Below are 18493 nucleotides of genomic sequence, written 5' to 3'. Positions count from 1 at the left end.
AATTTGTATCCAAAAGCTTTCATGCCTTCCAGTGTTGCTCCAATTTGCAGCACTTGCCTAGAATGTCAGATAAATGGAAGAGTCCTCCCCCCTGATAGCAACAGGAATATGTGTTCGTCTGGATCAGGGGAGACACAATCCACAGTGTTGGCCCATGAAATGTCATCTCTGCCAACTTTTTTGGGATCTTTTTCCAGTCTTTTTACCTAGCATTGAAGTAACTCTCAGGGATCCGTCACCATGCAAGTCCTGATGCTTTTCTTTAAAGATACAGAGAATATCCCATTTTCTAAGATATTAAGAGAATTAAATTATTTGCATCTAAATTACTGGGAAAAAAACCCAACAAACTAGGCACATTTTCTCATGCCAAAGGCACTAGCACTGGGTTAAGAAGTCATTAGCATCTGCTACTATTTATACTTCTTTATCTCCAGAAACAAATCCAGTTGGATCCCACTGTGTAAGGTGCTGGATGAAAAGTTGACTTGGTAGCAAACCTGATCTTTACTCAGGTCTGCTGCCCTTTGCAAATATTTGCAATATGCAGGGCCCCCTGTCATTTCTGTCATATTTCCCTGATTAGGATATACTTTCAACTCTGTGTGTTTCAAGTTTTAATTCAGTTTTTCTTAGTTTCAGCTCCAAGAAAGATGGTACCCAAAATGCTACATTCCTGTTGATGTGGTTCAGAAATTCACTGATTAAAAGAGGGCTTAATTAGAATTAAACTTCTTAATATAATACCAGTTTTTGTTCTGAAAAATCAAAGTGTTACTTATCAAATTATAGTACACCTAAAATGTGCATAACTGGTAATGTCTTAGTCCATTAGCTTTTAAGGCTCTGCCTTATAGGTGAAATTGCAGCCAACATTCAGAGATCTCAGTCTTTCCAAGGCCTTTCCAGAGATTTTGGTCCTATAGTGTAAAGATGACAGAATAATTGAATCAATTTAGACTTAGTTGAGGCACTTTTGTTGAGATGTAAATCTAAATGTTCACTTACTGAAGAGCAGATCTGTTAATACAACCACTTCTAATGAAAAGTTCTTCCATTTTCTCATCGACTTAGGACTCTTTCCTCTCTCCATTTCTTAGGAAAGGAGTCAAGGTGATGACAAGCTGGGAATAAACACCTGATTTTTAGATAGTAGCTAAATTGGGTAAGATGTGCCTCATTTCATTGTGAGTCAGGTGTGTGGACTGGCTTGCATGGGTCTCACCCCATCTTCTAGGAGCAGTGTTTTCAAAACCCTGAATCTTCTCTGTGATGATGAGCAAGATCTGTATAAGCCATTGATGATCTGTCATGGTCTCCTCGGCCTGGGTTTGTAAGAACTTGATTTTCATTAAGAAGATGTTCAAAACTGCCTGAAAATGAGTTACCCACAAGGTGTGTCAAGTCACCAGGAGGTGATTCCAGTCACTCAGAAGATTCCCCTAAAGAGATTTTTGGTTGCTTGGGAAATAAGTCTCACTGACTGACTCTCTGTGAGAGTTGGTCTCTCAAAAGCTTTGGTTACTGCTGCAGATGGGACTTAGACTCGCAAAACACTCATGAACCTTGAAAAGTTTGGAAAAAAATGCTAGAAAGCCTTTCTTAGACAATCTGATCACCTTTTGCAGAACGGCTGGATCATGAACTGTGTTTGTGGCTGGCTAATATCTTAATCCTTCTGAGATTTAAAATTCTTGCTCTGAGTCCCAACACAATGTCAAGTAAAGTTTTCTTGTATTCTCCTGTCACAGGGCTTGGGCTGGAGCCTGGAGGTGTGGTTGGTCCCTATACATTCCACCTCACTCACTGTTTTTATTTTCTGTAGTGCTTTTGTGACAGGTCATTTCACACCTTTCAGCTCTGCCAGAAATGTAGTAGCAATTTTCATACCAAAGCTGTGTGTTTCTCTTAGCCCTGTACAAGACCAAAGCATTTGAGTAAGCAATAGATTTCCATGTTTAATTTTGACTTATTTAGTATCCTTTGAGTCAAAGGTTTGAAAATATTCAATAAGCCTTAGAAATATCCTTATTAGCAAAAAGCAACCCTAGCAGTTGTTTAAACAGTAACTTGAGTAATAAAGTAAAAATAAAGCATGGGAACTGCTCTCACTAGGGTTTGCTCAGGCACAAGCTTTTGACAGTGCAATTGCTCAGTTCCATTGCTGTAGCCTGAAATGGGGTTTGCTTGTGTGTGGGTGTAGCTGTGTAATGTCCCATGATGGCTAAATCTGACTCTGTGACGTGAAATAAGGACAGAAGGAGAACAAGGAACCAGCACATCTGCACCAAAACCCTGCTGTCCTTCAGAAACAGTCCCAAACTTCAAAGTCTTGGCCAACCAGGACAAGAAGAACACTGGAGAACTGTCAAAGAGGGAAAGAAGTTGTTTTCATCCCAGGAGTCGGTGGAAGGGACCCTGGTCTTGTGGTGAAGCTGCTTCACATGCCTCTTTGCCTGTTTGCATTGTGAGGAACATGTTCTGTATGGTGGCAGGGGAGCTCACGCTGTTCTTCCACCATGTCTGGCTTCAGGAGAGGTCCTGGGTTGGCCCTTCATACATTCAAACATCTTCTCAGTGGTGCGAGGTTGTTCTTGTCTGTCTACCTTCTTGAATACCTTCCAGTGTCCTAAGCAATGGGGCTGGCACCATCTCCCTTTGGTGTCCGTTACAAACTCTGCCCATTACTCACCTTCCCTCTTGGATTTCATGACCATCTCGTACCTGCCCAGCCCTTTCATATTTCCCCTCCTCTACTTGCAGGATCTTCCTATGTGATGGAAACTGGCACTAAAATAGTTACCAGCTGAACTTCTAGTCCTGGCTTGCACCAGGCCAATTTGCTTGGCCAGCTGACCTGTGTCCTTGCCCAATGCAAGCAGGTTCCTGGTTATTTTTGTGCTGTTTAGAGCTTTTTATTCCTCCCACGTTTATGGCAGCCTTCTGAATTGTCTCTCCTGTGGAGATCTTCAAAACCATCACCCTTTGTTCAAATGCCTTCTTCCTTCTGACATGCAGCTTGTGGGAAGCCATCTAAACCACAGAAAATAACATGAAACTGAGTTCTTGTGAGACACCAATATCTGCTGGGAGTAGCACCATCATGGGAGTGAAGGAGAATCACTTTTAAGTATGAGGCTGGTATGAAGAACAGGAACCCTCATGACTTGTACAGTTTGTTCCACAGGCTTAAAGTATCAGACCAATCCCCATCACTTGAGCTCTTTGCTGGTTTTGGCATCCAGCAGCTGCATTTTTAGGGAGCTTATTAGCCTTAGCTGTGCTCACTGGTGGTAATGACACAGTGCTCTGAAGGTTTCAAAATGTTCCTGTTCTGTACCTTTTCTTAAAACCTCCATTTGAAACAAGCCTTTTATTGTGGTTTTTTTTTCTCTTATTAAAATAAAACATAATTAAACAAAGAAAACCCCAACTGTAAACCAGCAGGTCATCTGGCCCGGAAGTGGAGTGCCCTGCGAAGGGCCCTTTGTGTACCTGCAGGTGGGATGAGGCCCTGGTACCATTAAACATTTTACCTGCTGTGTGTTGTCTGCAAGCAATGCTGATCTGGCCTGAAACACAATTCTTGGATGTGGAGGAAGGATCCATGTTTCCTTCCCTGCAGTCCCCATCTCTGACTGACTGTTGTGCAGCGTTTGAGCCCGCAGAGATTCCCTGGGGAGGTGTGATCCTGGAGACTTGGCTGGCAGTTCCCCAGGGCCAGAAATGGGAGCTGTGACTTTCCAGTTCTCCTTACTGTTGTTTTGTCTCCTCAGCTGTCTGTGTTGATCCTTTAGTGCTGTCAGCTCTCAGATTTTTTTCATGTCTCCTGCGTTTGCCTCTTGGCACTGATCTACCATCTTTCCTAAGAGCTCCTCTGACTTGTTTTTCAGCTCATTAAGTGTTTCCATCTTTTTCATATATCAGAGGCAGATGATGCTTAGCTATGTTCTCCTGCTCCTGTTGCATGTCAGCTCTTTGGAAAAAAAACCAAAAGCAGCCATTTGGCTTTAATATAATTATTTAAACTTTCTAGTTTTCTTCATTAAAGTTGCTTCACAGCCACCATCTGTACCATGACTGTCTGTTATCAGCACTCTTCACTCATTTAAAACAAAGAGAAGTGTCTCAGCACAGCTTTGAGGTTTTAAGAGAGAGAAGCTTTATATAGTTCACATCCCTTCATTTCAGATTTGTTTTCTGTTCTGTTCTGTTAGTGTGGCATATCTGTGTAATGTCAGGAGCTCACCAGAATCCTTGGTGCTCAGGAGACATTTGCATAGTATTTTCTTTGGGGGATATAAGATGTATAATGTTTACCAGTCTTGAAAATGACAGAAACAGGAACAGACAGTCCAAGGTAGAAGAGATATGTGAATAAAATATTAGGAATTTGGGAGGATGGAATAGTTGGAAAGGAAGACATCTAATCACCTAAGACAGGGGAAAATGGAATTCCTATGTCAATATATTTTGCCACAAAATTCAGTCACAACGAGTGGGACAAAAATGGAAACAGAGTCTCACAAACCTGATTTGTTGCATATTTTTTTAGAGGAATTGCATATTGTTTTTAGAGGAAAACTTGGAGGCAAGTTTTAATGACTCAGGAAAGGAAGAGTCAGATTAAGGGACTCAAGGGTTGTCTGGGAAGGTTTTCTTGAGCAACTTTGAGCTACAACTGGTTTATACAAAAAAAATGTAGAATTGCCAGACTCTGCCAGGTTGTCTGGGAGTCCATGGCAGATCAAATCAGATGCTTTATTTTTTTATCCCAAATTTTTCTTCAAATTCACCCCTCCCCAGACTGACTCACACCAACCTGACATGCAGACCCAGCCACTGGGAAAGGAATTACCTTTTGGGTGTCAACCGAAGGCTCCTGTTGGGTTTCCACAGCTCTGTCCCCTCTTGTTGTAAGAACATTTTAACCTTTATCTTGATAGACTACAGCAGCCTGCCCATGTCCTGGAAGGAATGAAAGGCTTCTTGGGAACTGGGGTGCAGGTTTCTGCCAAACACCTAGGGCCAGGGTGGGAGTTATTCATGCTAGGAATGGTGGAAGCTTCCTTTGGCATGTAGCAGATAAGTGTTGGAGTATTCACACATTACAGCAATGTGTTAGGATTAACAATATATGAACAGAACCATAATCTTAATTACTTTTGCATACAGTGGGACCATTTTGCTTGATGACATGAAGACAGGGTTAATATTTGCCCTGTGCTGCAGACTGGGACATACCCTTTATGAGTGATCACATATCTTTAAGAGTAATCACAATCTGGCTGCCAGCTATTTTTTACCCACATTGCCCTGGATTTTCTTCCTTTTTTCAATGTCTCCACACGGTGGCTTAACCCTTTCCATCATTCTGCTGCTTGTGGAAATGCAGCCTTGATGCCCTCATCTGCCCCATACACTGTCTTCCTTTCAATCCCTTCTCTAAGCTTTCATGCCCAAACACCAGAAAGTCTTTTCTATTTCTCATTATTCCTTCCAGTTCCCTTCCTTGCTGGCAGTTTTGACCTTAGCTTTGTTGACTTGTCTAGCTTAAGAAGATAACTCTTCAAAGAGCCCTTACCAATACACCAAAGCATAAGTAGCAACTAAATGTGAGGCTCAAGTTTTAATACATTTATGTGCTTCACAACTATGTTTTTTTGCTATTCTTCAAGTAATTAGCTGCTTTGATGTTGGTAGCATAGGAAGGTATAATCCTTAAGAAATACTTTTGCTGGGACTTGCCTCTTCATTATTTTTTTTGCAGCATTTGAACTCCAAAGTTTTTAGAGAAAATACTGTGTTTTTTAAAACCCAGTGTGGCAAGTCTGCAGTAGAAATGCCACAAACAGTGATTTCTTGCATTACTGTGGACATTCTGCTTTTTTTTTTTCTTTACATGAAAAAGATTAGAGTCACAGAGTTTTAAAATTTAGGTTTAAGCATTTGCACTGCAAGGTCTCAATAGGGAAAACATAATGCTCCAGGCTCCCAAACAAACAAACAAAAAACCAAACCTTTTTAACTCTTCCCAGTGTAAGAAAGGAAAGCAGACCCAAGAAGAGTTTCACTAAATGCCCAGACTCTCACTTCTAGCAGAATTCAGACTATGTTGGCTCAAAGCTATGGAGGCAGAAGGCTCAGTTCCTTTGTGCATGTCTCCAGTTCCTTCTGGTTGTCATTTCTCTCTCTGAGATGTTTCTGTTTCCAGAAGCAGAAGGACAGATGCCTCCCTCTGGCTCTGACATCCCACAGGCTTTGGAAGGCAGCTGCTGGGAGGTGTGGTGACAGCTCTCCTTCCTCTCCTGCAGACCTATCACCTCCCTGGCTCACTGCATTTTCTGAAATCCCCAGCTGGGCAGCAGGATGTGGTGGAGCTGTGGGGCTGTCAGAGTGAATGTGCATCTCAGTACCCTTGCAAGGCTTGGCCTCGTTTTACTCCAAGTCACCTAAAGTTCCTCTGACAGGGAGGTGGTGGCCATCCAACTCTCATGGATTTCTCTGTTCTTGGTTTTCTTTTATGTTCCTGGAGTCAGAAAATGCAGAATTTGCTCCACGTTCAGAGTCATCCTTCTTTGTGAGAATATGAGCTCCAAAACCATCATGATTGTAGCAAGGTGGTTGTTTGTCTAGGTACAAGTGATAGGACAAGAGGAAATGGCCTCAAGTTGTGTCAGGGATGGTTTAAATTGGATATTAGAAGAAACTTCTTCACTGACAGAGTTATCAAAACACTGGAACAGGCTGCCCAGGAGGGTACCTGGAGGTGTTTAAAAGACATGGTTCTGAGGGACATGGTTTAACAGTGGACTCAACAGAGTTTAATACTGGATAATCTCAGAGGTCTTTTCCAACCAAAAAGATTCTATGATTTTATACAGAATATCTGCAAGTCCAAGGGCTGCATGTGGAGGGCAACACAAGGTCTCAGGGAGCTTCAAGTTTCAGGGTCCTACCTCTTGACCCCATTCAAATGTTTGGCCTTGTAACATTTTCTTGTTTGTCATTCTGCTTTCAGCTCCTGAAGTGCTGGCCCAGAAACCCTACAGCAAAGCTGTGGACTGCTGGTCCATCGGGGTCATCGCATACATCCTGTGAGTATCTGTTGTGTCTCAGCACAGGCAGCTCTGGGACCTGCAACATGCTCTCCTACCATACAGTTACCCACTTAACCTGGCCTAAAAAAGTTAATCTCTAGCAATTGTGACCCAGGGTAACATGAACCCTGGGCACCTTCCAGTTACAGAAAGGCTGAAATTTGGGCACAAATGGTAGGGAATTGATCAGGACCCTTTAAAAGCGAAAATCCTTGCTCCTGCCTGAGCTACATGGTGTGCAATAGTTGGGGCTTGTCCAGGTTGTGATGTTAGTGGGCCTGTCCCCTCCCCTGCTCAGCTTAGCCATGACAAGAAACAGATTTGGCCACACCCACAGAGCGCAGCATCATAACCATGGACCTATCTTGACATGCCACCTTTCTCCAGGCATCACTATAATGTTTTTTTGTTATCTGGGGAGGGTGAGGCAAGGGGGGAAGAGCTTTTAATGTGCTGCAGTGGATTATTGCCATCAAAGCATCATTTTTGAGAATTTACTAAAAATGAGGGACATCCAACCACCAGGGCCCATAGCAGAGAGGAGCTAATTTCTACCCTGTCAGTCTGTCACCCTTCATCAAGCCATTAAGCTCTGCATTCATGGCTGAAATTTGCTCCTCCAGTGGGACTAAATGCTGCTCAAAGTAGTGGGGATTGGTTGCTTGAGAAAGCCATGGGATCAGGACTTCTGTGCATTCTCCTAAGTGGTGGATAGGTCTCAAAACTCATGTTTACGGAGATTTAGTGCCTGTCCTTATTCAGTACTTGTCACCCTTCTACACAAAGTCTTATTAGGATAACTTAGTTTGGAAGGCACCTGAGGAGGTCCTGTCCTTGAGATCAGACTAGATTGCCTAGGGCTTTCTACAGTCAGGTTTTTTAATCCTCTGAAGATGGAGACAGCAAAAGGTCCGTGGGCAATCTGTTCCTCTGCTTGACTGTCCTCATGTCTCCATGAAGTGAGGCAGCCAGCCATACTCTAGATGTGGGTGCACCTGAAGTACTTGAGCCATGGCAGTAGGTAAGCCACCTTCTGCACCAGTGACAGCACTTGGGAGGACTGGGGAGATGTCCTGGCCACTGTGGTTACAAGGATACTGTGGTACCAGGGCTCATTAGTGCTCTCCAGAGAAGAGCACCCGTGACATTTCTGGGCTCCATCATCTGAATCCAGATCTGTGTGCATGAGCACACTAGATCACTTCTAATATTTGGGTTGAGAGGAAAATGCAGAACTTGTCTGTGAACCTGTAGAAAGACTCCCTCTGGTTTAGGGACCTGCTTTCCTGGGGTGTTTTGTGCTCAGTGCTCGGGCTCCTGAGTCCATGTATGTCATTCAGATAACAATTGCCTTGCTGGCTTCTGTGCAGACTTTGCAGCAGGAGCTTTTCATGCAGGTCTGTGAGAGGAGGTCAGGCTGTCACCATGGGCTGACTTGGGGTGACTGCGCAGAGCAAAACAAACCTGTTCCTTTTGTGCAAGAGGGCACAGAGCTGCTGTGTAGCTGTCGACTGCTGTGGAAAGAAATGTCTTTTCCTGCCAGCATTACCAGTGCCTTCCCTTTTTTGTATTTGTCCCTTTTACACAACTGTCACAGTTATACAAAGCTGAAGGAAAAAGCAGCTCCAATGAGGCACAGCATTAAAACATTCCTACTTTGTTCCCTTTCTCCTTATGCAAACATTTCATGGCTTGTCAACACGAATAACTTTTTGATGGTGTAGTAGAACTATTTTTGCCAGGATGAACCTTATTGCTGGATAATCCACTCTGTGCAAATGTTCATTCTTTACATTTTCATTTTATCTTGAGCATAAGCTAGATGCTACTCAAAATAACTTTTTTATTATTAAGATAACATGTGTATTTGCATGTGTGTTTATTTATTTAAAACAAAACCCTACTTAAAAACATCAGCTTTAAGACTGGGTTTTCTAATCTACATGAATACTTGAAAACTTTTTGAGTGCAAAAATTTGCAGGGGGATGGATTTATCTTGGAGCAGCCATCAACAGCAGGATGCAAAAAAACTTTTGCATAACAAAGAAAAAGCAACAGTGCTGATTCTGACTTTGTGAGAAAGCCCAGTGGGACATGCTGCAGCCATGCTGGAATACCTCAGAAGCTACTTCACACACCATTCCATAGTGCTCCTTTAAATGAAGATGGTGTGTGCTGACCCAAGCTTGCCATCTTTCACATGAAACCTGAGCATGGAAGGCCCAGAGGCTGGGGCTTTTTTGGCATTTTTGGTCCTTGCCAGCCATGACAGGACAATCAGGCAGAATCTTTTCTGTTACTTTCATAAGTGCTTTGCTCAGCTTCAGAGAGCAGGAGGAAGGAGGATGCAGGTGGAAGACAGTAGTACTCTGCCTGACTTCCAGACTCACCCACTGCTCAGGTTCAGTTTATTGTCAAATATTCACCAAGAAAATATGTGTCTATCAGGCAGCCCTCAGGAGGGGTGAACTGTTGCATCCTGGTTGCCTGGAGATAAACTTGCCTCTGTTTTTCTCAAAGTTTTCAGTCCCATTCCACCATGGCTCATGCACCAAAGGTCTTTTTGCTAGAAAACATGTTATTTCACTTGTTGCTTTTATGCATCATGATAAGGAATATGGATGCAGAAGTGCTGAGCAATGTGTCCTTCATCACCCAATTAATCACAGAATCACAGAATATTAGGGGTTGGAAGTGACCTCTGAAGATCACTGAGTCCAACCCCCCAGCCAAAGCAGGACCAAAAAAAATCCAACAAAAATAAAACCAAAACAAAACACAACAATGGCAGATCACTCAAAAAGGCATCCAAACAGGTCTTGAAAGTCTCCAGAGAAGGAGAGTCCACAACCTCTCTAGGGAGCTTGTCCCAGTGCTCTGTAACCCTCACAGTAAAGAAGTTCTTCCTCATGTTGAGGTGGAATCTTCTGTGCTCGAGTTTGAATCCATTACTCCTCATCCTATCACAGGGCACAAGTGAAAAGAGGTTGTCCCTGCCTTTTTGGTGCCCAGCCCTCATGTATTTATAGACATTAATTAGATCCCCCCTCAGTCTTCTTTCTAGCCTGAAAAGCCCCAGGTCTCTCAGCCTTTCCCCTTAAGGCAGGTGTTCCAGTCCCTTCACCATCTTTGTAGCCTCCTTTGGACTCTCTCAAGTAGATCCCTGTCCCTCCTGAACTGGGGGGCCCAGAACTGGACACGATACTTCAAATGAGGTCTCACCAGGGCTGAGTAGAGGGGGAGGAAAACCTCCCTCAATGTTAATGAACACATCTGTGAGAGGTGCAAGGTTTCAATCTCATTCATAAACCTCTCCCCCTTCCTGAGTAAAACTGCTCTTTCTACAGGGTTCAGCTCAGTCCTTTTCTGCTCTGTTTCCAAATCAGCACGTGCTGGGCTTGTCAACAAAGACATATGCTCTCCTAAAATCTAAATTCCCTGCTTGTTGTGTGGGGAATTCCCAACCCTGAAGGCTACTAAATTAGTTTAGTAAGAATGAGTCCCTGTGAATTCATGCTTGCAGCACAAGGAAACCTTTTGAGGGTTTCTGTGATTCAGGTAGTAAGGACCTGATTTGTATCATGTAGAGTCAGAGTGAATGGCAGTAACATGTTGCTATAGAAGGAGTGTGGTCATGTGTCTGCCAGACTGCTGCTGCTTGGGTGGGATTGGGGCTGAGATCAAACCACCTCCTTGACTTTTTCTGCCTGTGAGCCACATCCTTCAGCTCCTGTTACAGTCAGGAGCACTCTGGGGCTTGCTTTGGGTGCCCTCATGTAGGTGCTTAGTGCTGTTTCAGTCACCTACACTGACCTCCCACCTGGTTTCAAGCTGTGGCTGCAGGATAATCCAGCCCCCCATGGCATACCTGCAAGCTGGGGAAAAGGGTCCTATGCACTTGACAGCTTCCCCAGTGGCACTAGGTTCTACATGTGGGCACCTCAGCCCAACCTGGGTGCATGCAAGCAGCCATTTCACCAGGATGTGCCTTTCACTTGCCCAAACGTGCACATTTAGTGCAACTCTGGAGTGTCCAGGACAGCCACGTGGATTTGGCAAGTGTAACACAGTGCAGAGGCCTTCTGGGGTGGCAGATGGAGGCCAAGCAGGAGACCATGGACCATGTCAAATTGCACCAGATGCCCATGCTGAGGCTGGATCACACCCTCTGTACTCAGCCCCCTGCCTTCACAGCGTGGCTTCATCTGTTCCGTGGTACTTTTGCAACACTCTCCGGACTCTATTGAATCCATCTCTGCTGACTGCAATAGGAGCCTAGAAAGCCAACCCATGTCTTATGTTTCCTAGCCATGAACTGCATCTCATCCTTGCTTCCAGGAATAGCCAGAAACTGCAGATATGACCTCGTAAGAAAGTGGATGTCAGGGGAACAGTAAAGACAGAGAGGAAGAGGGGTCCTTCCCTAAGCTGGTAGGAAGTAGCCCTGCTGAGGTGTCTGAGACCACCAGTGATGGGCACAGGGTTAACACACAGGTTTGCTGTCTCACAGTGCCACAGCAGCAGAGGGAGCAGAGCCAGCACAGAGCTCACCCTGCACAGCACAACACGGTGCTGAGATGCCACGAGCACCAGAATAGCCACCCTGCAATGCTGGTAGTTAGTCCTGCCCAAAGCAGGAGTTACTGATTCCAGTGTATCACCACATCCAGATGAATATGCCATTTCCAACTCCACAGTCAGCACAGCTGGAGATCCTTGAATGTGCCCAAGCCATTCAGTGCTATATTTATGCACAGGGCAATCCAAGCACATCACCTCCCCATCTTTCCCACAGCCACTCTGAACAGGTTGTTGTCATTTAAGAAGATGGAAACTCAGGGGAATCCAACAGAGAAGCCAGGCATAAATTAAAGATGCTTTGAGCTATTATTACAGCAAGTGGTTCGAGTGCCTCCAGACACAAGCTCAGTCTCACATGAGAGCCTCCAGTTTCTGACACTGGGAGAACAAACTGTTTCTGGGGCACCGACGCTCTAGACAAATATTTGTTTCTGTGATATGCAAGGTGAAGGAGGTCTTAGAATATTTTTGTTTCAGTGCCAGTCTCCAATGCTTCTTGTTAATGACACGCAGATTGCAGAGGCTGCACCAACAGTTTTTATCAAAACCTGTTTTGCATGAGAAGTCATTATCCACACTGACTAATTTTAGCAGCTTGAAATTTCCTGTTCTTCCAGTTGCAATAGTTCTCAGTTTGAAACAGCCTCGTTGTTGAGCTCAGCTTTCTACTTATTACAAGGTAGTTTTGATAACATGTTCATCTTCAAAATATAAAACAAAGAGTGAGAGACTTCCCTGGATGCCCAGTATTTTGGACCTTTCTGGGTCACAGAGGGGTCACAAAAACTTGGGGAGATAAAATACTAAATGCATCATATCTGATATAATGAAGATTAGGTTAATAGATGTGAAAACCACCTGAGGCCACAGAATGTTCTGCCTCAGCTCCTGGTTATTCATAATCAACACCTCCTCTTTCTTCTGCACACATTTTCTGCTGAACACATTTTGCCCTGAATTTTCTTCGGATTCTGATAACTGGTAGGACAAAAGAATTACTGGTTTGTTATTTTTGTTTATAAACAGTGAGTATTTGGAGAAAAATCTTGGGTCATGCTTTCCTGTACTTCTTTGCTGCTTAGTTGATTTTATTTTTCAAGTAGATATGCAAGAAATCATCAGTGTTTGCATGCAAGGATTAACAGGAACAGTATAAAGTATGTTATATCAGGAAGAGTTTCCACCATCATGCTGGGGTCATGACTGGGATAAGCTGGTCAGTCATCTCACCTGCTTGGCATCACACAGAAGCCTAAGTAAGAAAGTGAGGAGTAACTGACTTGTTTGGTACTGGAAGGATAATTAGTGCTGGCACAATGCACACAGGCATGTTGGGTTGCTCAGGATAGCACAGTTAAACACTGGGAAGACACCCCAAATGATTGCTCCTTATTGATTGCTTTTTTTTTTTTTTTTTATTCCCCATGCTAAAACATGTCCTTGTCCACAGTTTCATGAGAGCACCAGTGTCAGCCACTAGGAAGGTTCATTCCCAAAATAAGAAGAAATACATGTGTTTATCCTTATAAATAGTGCTTGGATGACTTCCCACTCCATACATCTCAGGTCTTTGAGCACTTACTGAGTCCTTTGCTTTAATCTCACTACAAAATGGTTTGTAAAACTAACCCTAACTCTTGTGTTAGAGCCTGTGCACTGATCATGTGAATGGGTTCTTTTTGACCTTTAATATCACCCCCAATAGGTGACAAGAGCTTGCAGGGATTTAATTTCTCTGACTGATGAGCAGAAGATGTTCCTGATATTCCTCTTGTACTCTCCTGATGGCTTCCAGAAATTACTTCTGGCAACATCTTTCTTTTGTACATCCACCTGTGTTTTTCTTATCTGCATCCCATTATTTTTAAGGCAAGACTGGGAATAGGAGGTTAAGGGAAAATCTGTTGCTGTTGTGATAAAGTTGCTAAATAGTTCTGAAAAGCTTTTATTTGGCTAAACTGCAAGAAAATGATGACAACTAATAGCTGCCTGAAGCTCCCCCAGGACAATGCAGGATTTTTTCACATTGAAGACAGAGGGCTTATTTTTGTAATTCTGCATATCTGAAGAAAACCAGCAGAACCTTTGATAGTGAGGTCATTTTTTTCACACAGAAATGTCCCAGCAGATGGAAATGAAGTTGGTGGGATTTTGATTCTGTAAGAATTAAATAAAAACTTATTATGGACTTTGGAAGGTGGCCCAGTTGCTGGAAGTCCAGCAGTATTTCCTCCAACCATAAATTGCACGAGAGGCCAATTTACTGGGGCTTTCCCATCCCTTGCTGCAAAGCCACTAGTGTTAACATATTCAAGTAAGTAATGTTAAAACTTCTGCATATTCCCAAACTGATTTTAAGGGCAAGGACAGCAAGACAGTTAAAATTTTGGAACCCACAGGGAGGACCATGCCAGGTGCCCTGGTGCACCCCTCCCACGTGCCACCTTCTCTGTCTGAGTGAGCTTGCTCCCTTCTCACATGCTTTCTCCTATAAGTCCTCAATGATTTACCACCCAGAGGAACATCCTTGGGGTCTCCCTGTGCAGGAGGTTCATCCCCAACACTGGCCAAGTCAGGATCAACCCCCTACCCTACACTCAGCCCACTCTGAAGCAGGGGTCTGGTTTGGAGGGGTGTCCCTGTCTAAGACCTTTGATAGTGACTAACACTTCTCAAGCTCTCATCAGCAAAGGAAGAGCAGTGCCAAAAGAGTTTGTTTTCTGCCCTGTGCTGAGCCTCCAGCAGCCCTGGCATCCTCCTGCATGATGCTGATTCCTCATACATCAGACCTTCAACCATGTAACCCTGTGATGGGCTACCATGACCTCCCAGACACAGAGACAGATACCTCACAGAATCATAGAATCTTAGGGGCTGGAAGTGACTTCAAAATATCATCCAGTCCAACCCCCTGCCAGAGCAGGGTCACCCAGAGCATATCACACAGGAACGTGACCAGGTGGGTTTGAATATCTCCAGAGAAGGAGACTCCACAGCCTCTCTGGGCAGCCTGTCCCTGTCACTCTCACAGTAAAGAAGCTTTTTCTGATGCTTACGTGGAACTTTCTGTGTTCCATTTTGCACCCATTGCCCCTTGTCCTATCACTAGACATCACTGAAAAAAAAGCCTGGCTCCATCCTCCTGACACTCACCCTTAACATATTTGTAAACATTGATGAGGTCACCCCTCAGTATCCTCTTCTCCAAGCTAAAGAGACCCAGCTCCCTCAGCCTTTCCTCATAAGGGAGATGTTCCACTCCCTTCATCATCTTTGTGGCTCTGTGCTGGACTCTTTCAAGCAGTTCCCTGTCCTTGAACTGAAGGGCCCAGAACTGGACACAAGATTCCAGATGTGGCCTCATCAAAGCAGAATAGAGGGGGAGGAGAACCTCCCTTGACCTACTAACCACCCCCTTTCTAATACATCCCAGGATGCCATTGGCCTTCTTGGCCACAAGGGCACATTGCTGGCTCATGGTCATCCTCCTGTCCAGCAGGACCCCCGGGTCCTTTTCCCCTGCACTGCTCTCCAGCAGCTCAGCCCCCAACCTGTACTGGGACATGGGGTTGTTCTTCCCCAGATACAAGACTCTGCACTTGCCCTTGTTGAATTTCATCAAGTTTCTCCCTGCCCAACTCTCCAGCGTGTCCAGGTTTCTCTGAATGGCAGCACAGCCTTCTGGTGTGTCAGCCACTCCTCCCAGTTCAGTGTCATCAGCAAACTTGCTGAGGGCACACTCTGTTCCCTCATCCAGGTCATTGATGGAAATATTGAATAGTACTGGTCCCAGAACTGACCCAAGGGACTCCACTAGTCACAGAGCTCCAACTAGATTCTGTCCCATTGACCACAACTCTCTGACTTCTTTCTCTCAACCCGTTCATGATCCACCTCACTACCTGACCATCAAGTCCACACTTCCTCAGTGTATCTACAAGAATGCTGTGGGAGAACTGTGTATATACTTCAGCTGTGCAGAGAAGCAGAGGAAGAGCTTAAAAGCTTTGGAGGGACTGAGGCCTGGGGTTCCTGCCTCTACTCCCACCCTTACAGGGTTGTAGCCCTCCAGCTCAGTGCTGCTCAGAAATTTACTCCTACCTTTCATTGCCACAAGCATGTATAAATCACAGCAGCCCTAACTTGTGCTCTTGTACCTTTGCCAAGGTAATTAGTACAGTGCACATTTTAAGAGAATGATTTCTCTCTGCAGAGCAGCCTGCCAGTGCCCCGGCATGCTCAGGGCTGCCTGCTTGCCTTGAAGTGCTTTATTGGAGCTGTTGGCTTTTGTTTAAGGAAAATGCTGAGGAAGGCAAGAAATTAATGAAGGGCTGTCAAGCTTCATAAGGTCCCTTTAAGGGACTTTTAAGGTCACTTCCAACCCAAACCATTCTATGATTCTCTCTGTTTCTTACACAGAGCCCAATATGTCCCAAAGGGAAGAGGGATTGAGGGATGGCTCTGAGTACCTTTGGATCCCCTCCAGCCTGGGGATCTCTACCATAGTGGCCATCCTAACAGTTGTGAGGCTGTTGCTATCAACTCTAGCATTACCAAAGCCCTCAATAAAGCACCCAAAATCTTGAGGGTTGTGACAAAAGAGGAAGGTGAAGATCAATTTGTGTACATTCCCCCCACAAGACCATGGGACGCAGGTGCTGATATTTGTGAAGTTAAGTAGAATCACAGAATCACAGAATGGTTTGGGTTGGACAGGACCTTAAAGATCATCTATTTCCATTGCCCTGCCATGGGCAGGGACACATCCATCTAGATGGGGTTGCTCAAAGCCTCGTCTGACCTGGCCTTGAACACTACCAGGGTTGGGGCATCCACAACTTCCTTGGGAATTCTGTTCCAGTGTCTCACAACCCTTACACTAAATAATTTCCTCCTAATATCTAATCTCTCAGTTTAAAACCATTCTCCCTTGTCCTGTCACTCCATGTCCTTGTCAAAAGCCCCTCCCCAGCTTTCCTGTAGCCCCTTCAGGTACTGGAAGGCTACTATGAGATCTCCCCAGAGCCTTCTTTTCTCCAGGTTGAACAACCCCAGCTGTCTCAGCCTTTCCCTGCAGGAGAGGCACCAGTTATATAAATGTGTATTTAAGCAAGTTACATAAATGTTCTTCACAGATACCTGTAGAGTTGGATCCTGGCTGTGGATCCAGTTTCTGTGTTAGGTTGCCAGTTGTTTTTCCTTATCCAGGTGCATGGAGGCTTTTTAGCTTTTGTTATGCACTGTCTTTAATGGCTCTTCTCAGATGCAGCTTCCACCACTGGGTTTCACGTAGGAGTTGCTGCATTGAGCCCCACACACAAGAGGGTGCCCATTCAGTAGGTGTGCAGTCCTACTTGCCTGCCATGAGTTTATCTTACTTGCTCTTGAGAATGTCCATCATCCAGTGGGACACAGGTGAGGACTGGCTCAGCTGCTTTGCAAGATAAAAGAGGAGATTTCAGATTCAGTTGAAGCACAGTGATTCATTATAATGCTGCACATTTCAGTAGAGTTCTTCCAGGTCAATGTGGAACTGATGCAGATCAACATCTCACTCAGCATTTAAATTATTTATCAAGCACACTGGCTCTTTGGAGCTAACAAAACATTGCTCCTTTCACCCTCAAGTGCTGAGCTGGTTCAAATAACCTCCAGGGCAGCTGCCTGTCTTTGGGTTATAAATATCTTGAGTATTTAATTTCTTACAATTCCTCCCTCCTCCTTGCTCTGTTGTTGTTACAGTGTAGTGTTTCAGCCAGATCTTGAGCCTGTTTATAATGGCTGCCTCTCCCCAGTTAAATACTTTATTGAGGCTGCTTGACTCAAAGTTTGAGAAAACTGCAGGAAAAAAAGGATCGTTTCAATATTGGCAAAGTATGTGAAAGAATAATTTCCACTATACACTAGAGATAAGAGAAAAAAATGTGTCATCTCTATACAGAATCACACAGAATCACAGACTTGTTCTGGTTGGAAAGAACCTTTAAGATCATCCAGTCTGACCATTAACTAACTCTACAGTGTTCCATGTTCCTCAGCACCACATCTACACATCTTTTAAACACCTTCAGGAATGGTGATTCAATCACCTTCCTGGGCAGCCTGTCCCAGTGTTTGACAACCCTTTTGGTAAAGCAATTTTTCCTAATACCCAATCTAAACTTTCCCTGGTGCAGCTTGAGGTCATTTCCTCTCATCCTGTCACTTGTTATTTTGGGAGAAGACACCAACCCCCACCTCACTGCTACCTCCTTTCAGGTAGTTGTAGAGAGTGAGAAGGTCTCCCCTCAGCCTCCTTTTCCCCAGGCTGTACAAGACAAGAGGCAGAAAGGCTTCCTTAACTGTGAGCAGGATGGGTTTGCTAAAACCTTGAACCAGCCTCAGAGGCAAATCTGGCACTTTGTGACATTGCTATTAAAACTTGAAAAAGACATATCTCTGCAGGCATGTTTGCACAGAGAGAGACAGTCTACTGCATGTAGCATTGGCTGGATGGGAGGGATTTCTGACACATGAGTTTTATCACTGCTTTTGTTTAACTCAGGGCTGAATGTGGCTCTCCCATGTCTGCAGGGCTGGAGGAGCCCTGCCCCTCTAGAGGGACTATCCTCCTGGCTGCAGCACTGGGAGGGTGCTGAGGGTTTTAGCTTAAACTAGGCAAGTAATGTTCAATGTCCTTCTTGTCCTGGGGCTAGCTTTTCTGAAAAGTCTGATTGTAAATACTAAAAATCAGGACAGGACTGTTGTTTTCTTTAGGCAAGGTAGACAATTAGATGTGGGCAGCAAAATCATTTGCAGAAGACAGAAAAGG

General features: G+C 44.4%; 1 protein-coding gene across 1 annotated transcript in view; it reads left to right on the top strand.

Annotated features, from left to right (window-relative positions):
- The window catches only part of CAMK1D (calcium/calmodulin-dependent protein kinase ID), a 136139-nt gene that overhangs the window by 94359 nt on the left and 23287 nt on the right, over nt 1-18493 (top strand). Inside the window, exon 6 of the mRNA XM_010001290.1 lies at nt 7022-7097. Within this exon, the coding sequence (XP_009999592.1) occupies nt 7022-7097 (76 nt within the window). The remainder of the gene's footprint in view (nt 1-7021; nt 7098-18493) is intronic.

Source organism: Chaetura pelagica, unplaced genomic scaffold (genome assembly GCF_000747805.2).
Source record: "Chaetura pelagica isolate M959 unplaced genomic scaffold, ChaPel_1.0 scaffold66, whole genome shotgun sequence".
Taxonomy (NCBI): domain Eukaryota; kingdom Metazoa; phylum Chordata; class Aves; order Apodiformes; family Apodidae; genus Chaetura; species Chaetura pelagica.
The sequence above is the reverse complement of the archived record's forward strand: the minus strand, read 5'-3'. Positions and strand labels throughout refer to the sequence as shown.